The following is a 9,072-nucleotide window of genomic DNA, read 5'->3' on the forward strand; positions in this document are numbered from 1 at the left end:
TCGGCACGTCCGGCACTCAATATAAAAGCCACGTGTGATATTTGAAACGCGGCACCTTCTTACAAGTGCTCGTATTGCCGCCGGGAAGCTTCGGCACGTCCGGCACTCAATATAAAAGCCACGTGTGATATTTGAAACGCGGCACCAATGCGTCGGGCTACATTGATAGAAGCTGCTTCTCCCGACTAATCCCCTCCCACGCTCGTCGAGATGCTCTCCTCGCCGTCGTTGGCGATGCAGGCATTTCTCTGACCCTGCTGCTGTTCATACATGTCATAGATATAGTCTTATTCATGTTTGGAAGTCTATAATGTATAATATTGCGCTATATGTCAACAGGGGCCGGGGGAAGGCATTCGGAAAGGCGGGGGCATGGAGATAGAGGGGGTGCCTGAGGGTAAGCATTTTTACATCACCCGAAAGCTTCTAGAAACCGGCATCTCTATATTGAAGCTAGCGCCAAGTCCGTGCTATTAATATAAAGGCCGTGGCCTCGGGCATTTCCATTGTCCCACGTGATGCTGTTGATCTTCTCACGAACAGGCTGTCGCCCTCAGTGCGCTGTAGCCTCGAGGCGTTGTGCTCGCTCTTCCCTCCACCGCCGACGATCCCTCCGCCATCGTCGACGATCCTTTTCCTGCCACCCTCTGGCGGCCGCCCAGGCTTGGCAAGATGCCTGCCAGTCGGAACACCGGCGTCTCACACGACGTAGACGTTGTCTACGGCAGTTCATCGCGCTTCTTCGCTCGCAACGAGCAGCTCAAGGTCACCCGACAGAAGTCCATCCACGAGCGCAGGGAGCTACAGGAGCGTCTCCGCTCCAGTAGCAAAGGTGAGTCTAGTATCATCATCCCATGCACGTACTTTTTGACGAGTTAAATGCTAGGTTTCAGCCGGGAATCTTTGCAGGTGCTCGCGGAAGTCACGCACGACGACGACGACGACGATCAACACCACGGTTTCACTACCTTTGAGGCTCATGAGGACACGCAGACGAGCGAGGGCCAGTGGGTGGACGAGGACGAGGACATCGCGACCGACGAGTTTATGGCTGCAGTGCAGGAACACGCTCGGAACAAGTGAGTTGTCCTCGTATGCATCCTCGATTTATCTAACACCATTTACAGACTCAACGCCAGCCAGGACCATCGGACCTGGCGCCATCGGCTTCGACGTGCACAAGAAAATCTTCTGCCCAGCATTCCGGGCATGACAGCGGGCTATCTAAGGTGGATGTACCCTCCCCCTATCCACACCTCTTCTTCCCCTCTCCCTTCAGACCCGACCTTGACCGATACCTCCATGGACTCCATGGACCCTCCCCAGCCCCGCACCAGCTCTCAGGGCGCTGATTGGTCCTTCAAAATCGCCGTGATCGACATTTACACGCTTGACACCCTGGCCACCATCCCTCGCTCCGAAGACTGCCCCAGCACTTCGGAAGCCCTCGCATCTGCCGGCTATATTGGCACCACCCCTGATAGCCCCACCCTCGCATTTTCAATCCGCACCTTGGAGCTGTATCGCCGCCTCCGCCTGCGGAAGGCATCGTTTAGCGTCGAGGCGTTTTCGAAGGTGATTTGTGACCTCTATGCGGTGAGTGTTATCTTTTCCATTTCAGATTTGCAATTGCTTAATGATTCTCACAGTGGTCGTATCGCCGAACCTATCGGACTGCTCTAGCAAACGCATTCGACGCATATTTGCTGGTCCGTCGTCGGGTCGATGAGGACGTGCAGAAGGCTCTCGGGCGCGATGGGCGTGACTGGCGGGCAAAGTTTGGCTGCCCCGCCTGTGGATATGAGGTGCGTACACCCAGTTTGATAGTATGAATCACTAATCTAACTTCGACTCAGGTCAATGATGAGCCTCCCCTCAAATACCGCCGCATGCTCACGTTCGACGGCAACAACTCCCTCTCTCGCATGAAGGCTTTCGGTGACCGGCAGGTCGGCGATCTGCGCCGATTCACCGGAGACTACTTCCTCACTACTGAGGAAGTCGACAAGTTCGCGAATGGCGTACAGAAGCTCGACAACTCCGACCTCGTATCTGATCCCGGCATTGGCCTTGATGACGACGACGACGACGCACAGGGGTCAACCAACAACGACGCTGAGTGCACCAAGAATTGGAAGGCAGCGGCAGCCGACGCCAAGAAGAATAGCTGGGGCATTTTCGACGAGACTGGTATATTTGCGAGTGCGTGCCGTCATGGTATCATGCTCTGGGTTGTCGACATGGTGCGCAGCGGGGAGTTGTACGTATTATCTTTGTAGGACTATCATCGGACCACATGTATTCATTTAACTTTGTATAATAGATTTAAGTACCCCCTGGCAACAGTTCAGAAGGCACTTGACGTGCTCGGCCCGAGGCTGATGATCGCGTATGACATCGGCTGTAAGCTGAAGACTACCATCAAGAACTCATCGCTCGGCCCCACCTTCTCCGCATCGGAATCCACCATGTGCGTTGACGCGTTCCACGGCTACACCCACAATTTCTCCTGCCAGGACTCGAACCATCCCAGCATCTTGGAAGGTGCTGGCCTCGAAGACTTCGGTTTCATGGAGCGGATTTTCAGTCAATCAAACAACCTCACCGTCCTCGTCCGCTACGCGTCTGCATTCAACAGACGTCTTTTCATCTCTCTGTATTTCACACAGTGGGACAAGGACCGTTATCTCGGCATCGGCTACACGCTCTACCGAGGCTATGTCCGGGCACTCAGGGTCATCAAAGCCGACGACGCGGCGTTAGTCCAAGCAAAAGTCTCACTCAACATCACTGACGCCGAGCTGGAAGTGTGGAAGGTCGAGCAAAGCCAGTACCTCAAGACTGTCGGAGAGGAGGATGAGTACGACGTCTTTGCTGTGACGTACGTGGAGCTCCTTCAGAAGCTCCGCATCGCAAGGTACGTCAGCCACGTCTCGTTTCCACCCGCAGCCTTTAATTTGATATTTCCGACAGGGCGAAAGCAGATAAACATAAGGGCTCATACACCGATGCTATCCCCGACGGCTACGAACCAGCCCCCGTCGCCTTCGTCAACTTGAAGGCCCACTGGAGTGACAAGGACACTTCGCTCTCCCAGACACGGAAACTCGAGACGGCCATGCGTCGTTCACGCGATCGCGTCGATGCACTGGACCGGGACATCACGGACATCGAAATCAAGATGGGGATCGCTCGGCGGTGGGAGCCATTCGACGAAGACTACATCCACGCCGTTGAGTACGTCAACAAACGCAAGTACCATTGTGCATTGAACAAGCTTCAACGTCTTGTCGTCCTCCGTCTCCTTGAGCTGCACAAGTTGAACCTTGGCCGAGTCGGTGAGTCTCAGCTGATATTTCATCCACTGCGCGAACTTATCATATTCCTACAGGCTATAAAATGCGGTCACACATGGGCAAGTCTCTACAAGCACGTTGCCGAGCCATACGCAATGCCGTCGCCGAATACAATGCCGCAGCCAAAGACATTGGGAAGCCGCAACTTGACTGGTCGAAGGTATCAAACTATTCGTTTGTTGAAGAGTTTACTCTATTGCAGGAAACACGGGACGACGTGCGCTCGAAGCGATGGACCACGCCTGTGATTCGCGAAGTCATGAAGCTCCATAGCCGCCTCAAGCGTGCGCACGAGGAGATCGCCCGTCTCGACGTTGAGGTGCGGCGAGTTCATACATTCATCCGCGACGAAGAGAACATGTTCGACTTCGTTGTGGACGAACTTAACCACACGAAAAGTCCATTGTCCGGTGCTGTTCAAGACTTCTGCTCACGACGTCGCCGCGCCAACGCTTGCATCATGCGGGATCTGCAGTCCATCTTCGAACTCGACGGTTTCTCAGGTTCATGTGAACCTGGTCTGCGGGATGGTTCTGATATCGGCAAGGCGCCGAGCGCATCACCTGAGCCTCGTGCCCGTATGTTCGCATCACAAGAACCTTCGCTAACGGAGACCGTGGACGACGCACTCGACGTAGACGACACGAGAATGGAGGAAATGGGTGGGATGGTCGATTGGATGAGTAGCTTGACTGTATCGCATTGATCTGTATTTTACTTTACATCGCCTATGGAATAGCACAGTTGGTGAATATTATTTACATGCTCCTTCAGTAACGGGGCAGAGAAGCGCTGCGAATGTGAGGCAATGTGAGGCATTTTGAGTGGTGTGTGCATTGATGGATTCACAGTGATGGGCATGTGTGTGGACACATGCGGCAGCCGCGTGACGATTATCGAATCTCCTCAAGATGTGTGCGCGGCCAACTCACGTCAACCAAGTCTTACCCCACTTCCTCAGCTCACTCGCACCACACATGCCAGCCCCCCACTGCTACGTCCTCGGCGGGTCTGGCTCTATCCAAGGCTACCAGACGAATGCCAGGTGTGTCACTGCTGACAGTCGTGTCTATTGGAACCACTAACACCGCTACAGAGGACCGTTCATTGCCGCCAGCAAAACATCCCCTCCCTTTCCAATTGCCGTCTTCTATCACGATGCCACGCTCACCGAGCTTCTTGACGTCGTTCAGGAGGCTGTGACATCCCTCGCAAATCCTCGCGCCAACGCTGCTACTGCCGTGGCTCTCCTCAGAGCTCTGGGTCGACGTGCTGATCGCCTCAACATGACAAGATTATATACTTGGGACCGGTTCTATCCAATTGTTTACGGGAAGCATGTTGGGGTATACTTCAGATGGTACGTCGCTGATAGTCATGCCCGCACATATACTAATTTCAGCAAGGGAGGACGCCGAGATTGAAGTCACCGGATTATTCCATCGTCGATTCCAGCGCGTACGCTCCTTCTCGGATGCCCTTGTCTTCATGATTACGAAGGCTCGTGTTACCTCTGGCGATGGCCTCTTGACTCCTCCAGCCATTCCTTCCCCCCTTGCATTCACTGCTGGACAAAGGTCAACGACCTCTAGTCCCCAGGTCGGCGTCAATCTCGCCATCCCACCCTCTGGCTCCTCGCGTTCTCGTTCGAATGCATCTCGTTCTACAACAGGTTCCTCTAGCCAGACCCCGTCTGCTGCCCCACCTCCGAACTCAGTCCGCTCTTCCAAGCGGTCGACCAATACATCACGCGCTCCTTCGTCCTCATTGGCAGCTTCTTCTTTGGTGTCGAGCCCCTTGACTACTCAACACTCTGAAGCTCTTCCTCCGGGTGAGTGCTCAGCTTTATGCATGACATAGGGCTCATTACGTTCAGATGATGTTGATGAAACGGCGTCCTCCATTGAAAGCATTCAATCCTGGGTCGAGGCCGTGTCACTCATCCCTCCTGCTCCTCTCCAGCCGACGAACGCCGCCAATCGCGAGCCTCGGACGTCAGACATCATATACTGCCATTCCCGCTCTCTGTCCGGCATTCAAGATACGTACTATGAAGGCGATGAGTTGCCCCACCACCCGGATCCCCCTCCTATGGAGTTGCTTGGCCCCGCGGCGTCTCATTATTTCTCAACCCATGGCTTCCTCCCTCAGTCCATCTGGACTATTTACTATGCATTTAAGGAGGCTTGCGATGCTGCGGAGTTCGTCGGCATTGTGGCGAGGAGAGGCACTGCTCAGCTTGAAGCTGGCTACATCTTCGACTTGATCTCTGGCCGCTGGCGGGAGGCCGATCCGGTTGACGAGGACATAGTTGTGAGCGACTCCTAAGGCGCGAGCCCAAGAAACCAACACACGCAAAAACCACAGAAGAAGATAGACGTCGAAGCCCTGTACAGGACGACGACGAGAGGGAAGGCGGGGTGGGATTGACTGCTCGCCGACGTGGCAAGACTAGGTGTAGAGCTGTTAGGAGGGATTCCCACAAGAACTCACTTAGAGTCTTGGGGCGTGAATTACTCAGACTATATACAAGTACAGGTTTGTTTGGTCAAGCCAAACAGACTACCTACTATGGTAATGACTGTGGGTGCACAGACCATGCTGTGTCGTGCACTACTACTTATGGTTAAGGAATGACGTAGGTATGATGTCAGTCATGACGCGTATTTGACGTCATCATGATGTCATATGGAATGTCCGGGAATGTTAGAGAATGATTATGTAAGCCGGGTAAGTAAAGTAACCGAGCCGGGTCATGTGACCGGTTATGGAAGTAGCCGGTCACGTGACCTATTGCACCAAGAAGCGAAGCTGCAACTTCAGCGACGATGCGTGAAATGTAAGTAATCGTGAGTGTCATGACTGGTCATGCTGTCGTGAATGTGATCGCGACAATAGTCTTCGTTTAACTCTGAGCCAGGGGCTCGAGCGGCTTTGTCATCACACTTACACTTGTATTTACCTTGTATTACGTCCGCGAACGTTGTCATGCTTACGTTTTGAATGCTAGTGTTTTTTTCTCCCTCGCTAAGTCCCCTTCACCGCTCACCAGCACCACGCGCACCATGGACGCCCCGCCGCGATATATGAAGACAATCCTGTCGAAGGGCACACGCAAGCCTACACGCCGACGATTTGCTGCCCCCAAGATACCCAAGACTCCAGCCGAGAAGGCAGTCACCAAGACGAAGCGGTCCGCGCGCAACAAAGCCTTCAAGGAAGCCTTGAAGGAAGCGCAAGAAATGGTTCTGCAGAAGGCCACCTCCATGCGCGAGAGATTCGGAGATCACACCGTCGACTGGTACTTTGAGTATATCCTTCAACAGACGCGTATGGAGCAGAGCAAACGCCAGCCGACCAGTTGGAACGCGTTCGTGCGATGCACGACGCGTAAGCTAAACGATGGTAACCATCTCTCTTGCTTCGTATCGCTCATATACTGACACTTCTTTTTTCTTAGCCCTTCCGCCCGATGCTCCACATCTTAGCGCAAGCGACCGGGGACCCGAGCTCAAAGCCCTATGGGACGCCATCCCCAAGGAAGAACGCGCCGAGTACGCGAAGGAGATGCTCGAGGAGCTTCGCGAGGTGCGGGAGAACCAGGACGAGGGTACTCACAACGTTCCCCTGCAGGCCTGGCACGACGCGCATGCCGTGCTGAAGAAGTGCGAGGGCGAGGTAAGTCAATCATATTCAGTGTTTTTTTTTCCTTTGCTAATGTCTTCTCTTGACCAGCTGGACCGAGTAGCCGCGCGCACGGATACTCGCATCATCCTGCTGGCTGTCCGCAGCGACACCACCCACGTCTTGTGGCCTTACATCTATATGTCAACGCCCACCCTCCGTGATTACTTCTACACCCTCTCTCGTCACACGCCGCGAGAATTTGCGACAAAGTTAGAGGCTTGCTGCATCTCCGGTCTTGTCGGTGTGTTTATTATTATTTTTTCTATTTGATTTTACGGCTTACCTATGTACTAGGGCTTATTAACAACAGCAAGGATGAGTTCGCCCTACTCAAGAAGCAGATCGTCGACTTAGTCCTCAACAAGCTCCGTTTTGCCACGAACCACAACTGGACCCGCACCCCCTACTCCACCTTCGACACCGCGGTCACTGAGAAGTACGGCGTTGTCTACAAGGGATATCCCATCAAATTCGTCAACCCCTCGACGTTCACGAATCTCCAAGACCTGCAGGTCACCCTCGGCGCCTGGGAGTCGGGCACTGCAAAGTTCGACAAACTCACGACTGAGGAATGGGCACAATGGAAGGCTGAGTTACAGGCGAAGTGTTTCGCGGGTGAGTTTTCATAATCTATACACTATCATTACTTTACTGACTTCAAGTCAGAGCTCTCTGCCTCGGTAGAGAGCCCTGCCGCTCATCCGGCCCCTTCCGAGTCCTCCGACGCCGCCAACATGACACCACCCGCCATCACGGCTTCCGCCCCTATTGCCGCCCCGGCCCTCGCGCCTCTTCCTCGCGCCCCCGCTACTGCCATGTCCCCTGCTCCCGCGGTATACCCTACCCCGGGCCCTGCTCCCGCGGCATACCCTGCCCCAGCCCCGGCCTCCAACGCTGGCCCTCCCATGCAGTTCATCATGGCGGGGCCGAATGGAAGAGCAGTCAAGAAGGGCCGCCCTGCTACTCAACGGAAGCGGAAGAAGGACAGCCAAGGGGCTGCCACAGCCCCCGCTGTCAACGGCTCGCAACTCCCGGTCCCCGGTACTCCAAGTGCCGGACACCTCGGCGTTCAGACGCTCAGCAACACGGCCACCGTGCTGCTCCCCGAGTCAAACGTGCAGCAGCAGCTCAGCCCCGCCTTCCACCACACCACGGCCCCTGGGACTCAACCCAACACGCTCACACTATCCCATCACGCTCCCTTCACGGCTCAGGAATACACGGCTCTCGACCTCGGCCTTATCACTCCTGCCACTCGTCAACAGAGTGGTGGTATGGACTTATCAATTCCCTTGTACTCTGGATATGACGATTATAATGTTGGTGCTTCAGTGGACCCATCTAATACCAATGCTCTATATATTCTTAATGGTTTTGATCCCTCAGTAGCTTATAATACGTAGATCTTGTTATAATACTAAGTGTTGACTATCTAATTGACTTCGTATAGTTTTGGACTAGTGTTCGAAATTGCTGACGCGGCAGGCACGTGAATAAGCAGGCACGGAATAAAAGCCGACGGTCCGAAACCCCGCACCACAACCTAATTTAATTGAATGGTTCTATTTACAGCATGCCGGTTTCTAGAAGCTTTCGGGTGATGTAAAAATGCTTACCATCAGGCACCCCCTCTATCTCCATGCCCCCGCCTTTCCGAATGCCTTCCCCCGGCCCCTGTTGACATATAGCGCAATATTATACATTATAGACTTCCAAACATGAATAAGACTATATCTATGACATGTATGAACAGCAGCAGGGTCAGAGAAATGCCTGCATCGCCAACGACGGCGAGGAGAGCATCTCGACGAGCGTGGGAGGGGATTAGTCGGGAGAAGCAGCTTCTATCAATGTAGCCCGACGCATTGGTGCCGCGTTTCAAATATCACACGTGGCTTTTATATTGAGTGCCGGACGTGCCGAAGCTTCCCGGCGGCAATACGAGCACTTGTAAGAAGGTGCCGCGTTTCAAATATCACACGTGGCTTTTATATTGAGTGCCGGACGTGCCGAAGCTTCCCGGCGGCAA

The 9,072-nt window shown here is 54.0% G+C and overlaps 3 protein-coding genes across 3 annotated transcripts; all 3 read left to right on the forward strand.

The window, feature by feature from the left end:
* Positions 1-672: 672 nt before the first annotated feature.
* CONPUDRAFT_150945 (uncharacterized protein) lies at positions 673-4,062 on the forward strand (the record flags this gene model as incomplete). Its single annotated transcript, XM_007767564.1, has 8 exons — positions 673-832; positions 887-1,079; positions 1,128-1,596; positions 1,650-1,805; positions 1,857-2,260; positions 2,324-2,917; positions 2,974-3,338; positions 3,392-4,062. The coding sequence occupies 8 exons, from the start codon at positions 673-675 to the stop codon at positions 4,060-4,062; spliced, it is 3,012 nt and encodes a 1,003-aa protein (XP_007765754.1).
* Positions 4,063-4,333: 271 nt separating this feature from the next.
* Positions 4,334-5,684, forward strand: CONPUDRAFT_150946 (uncharacterized protein; the record flags this gene model as incomplete). The annotated part of the gene is made up of 4 exons (XM_007767565.1): positions 4,334-4,401; positions 4,453-4,716; positions 4,763-5,187; positions 5,233-5,684. The coding sequence occupies 4 exons, from the start codon at positions 4,334-4,336 to the stop codon at positions 5,682-5,684; spliced, it is 1,209 nt and encodes a 402-aa protein (XP_007765755.1).
* Positions 5,685-6,421: 737 nt separating this feature from the next.
* Positions 6,422-8,446, forward strand: CONPUDRAFT_150947 (uncharacterized protein; the record flags this gene model as incomplete). Its single annotated transcript, XM_007767566.1, has 5 exons — positions 6,422-6,761; positions 6,817-7,034; positions 7,092-7,284; positions 7,338-7,658; positions 7,710-8,446. The coding sequence occupies 5 exons, from the start codon at positions 6,422-6,424 to the stop codon at positions 8,444-8,446; spliced, it is 1,809 nt and encodes a 602-aa protein (XP_007765756.1).
* Positions 8,447-9,072: the final 626 nt, after the last annotated feature.

This window comes from Coniophora puteana, assembly GCF_000271625.1.
Source record: "Coniophora puteana RWD-64-598 SS2 unplaced genomic scaffold CONPUscaffold_3, whole genome shotgun sequence".
Taxonomy (NCBI): domain Eukaryota; kingdom Fungi; phylum Basidiomycota; class Agaricomycetes; order Boletales; family Coniophoraceae; genus Coniophora; species Coniophora puteana.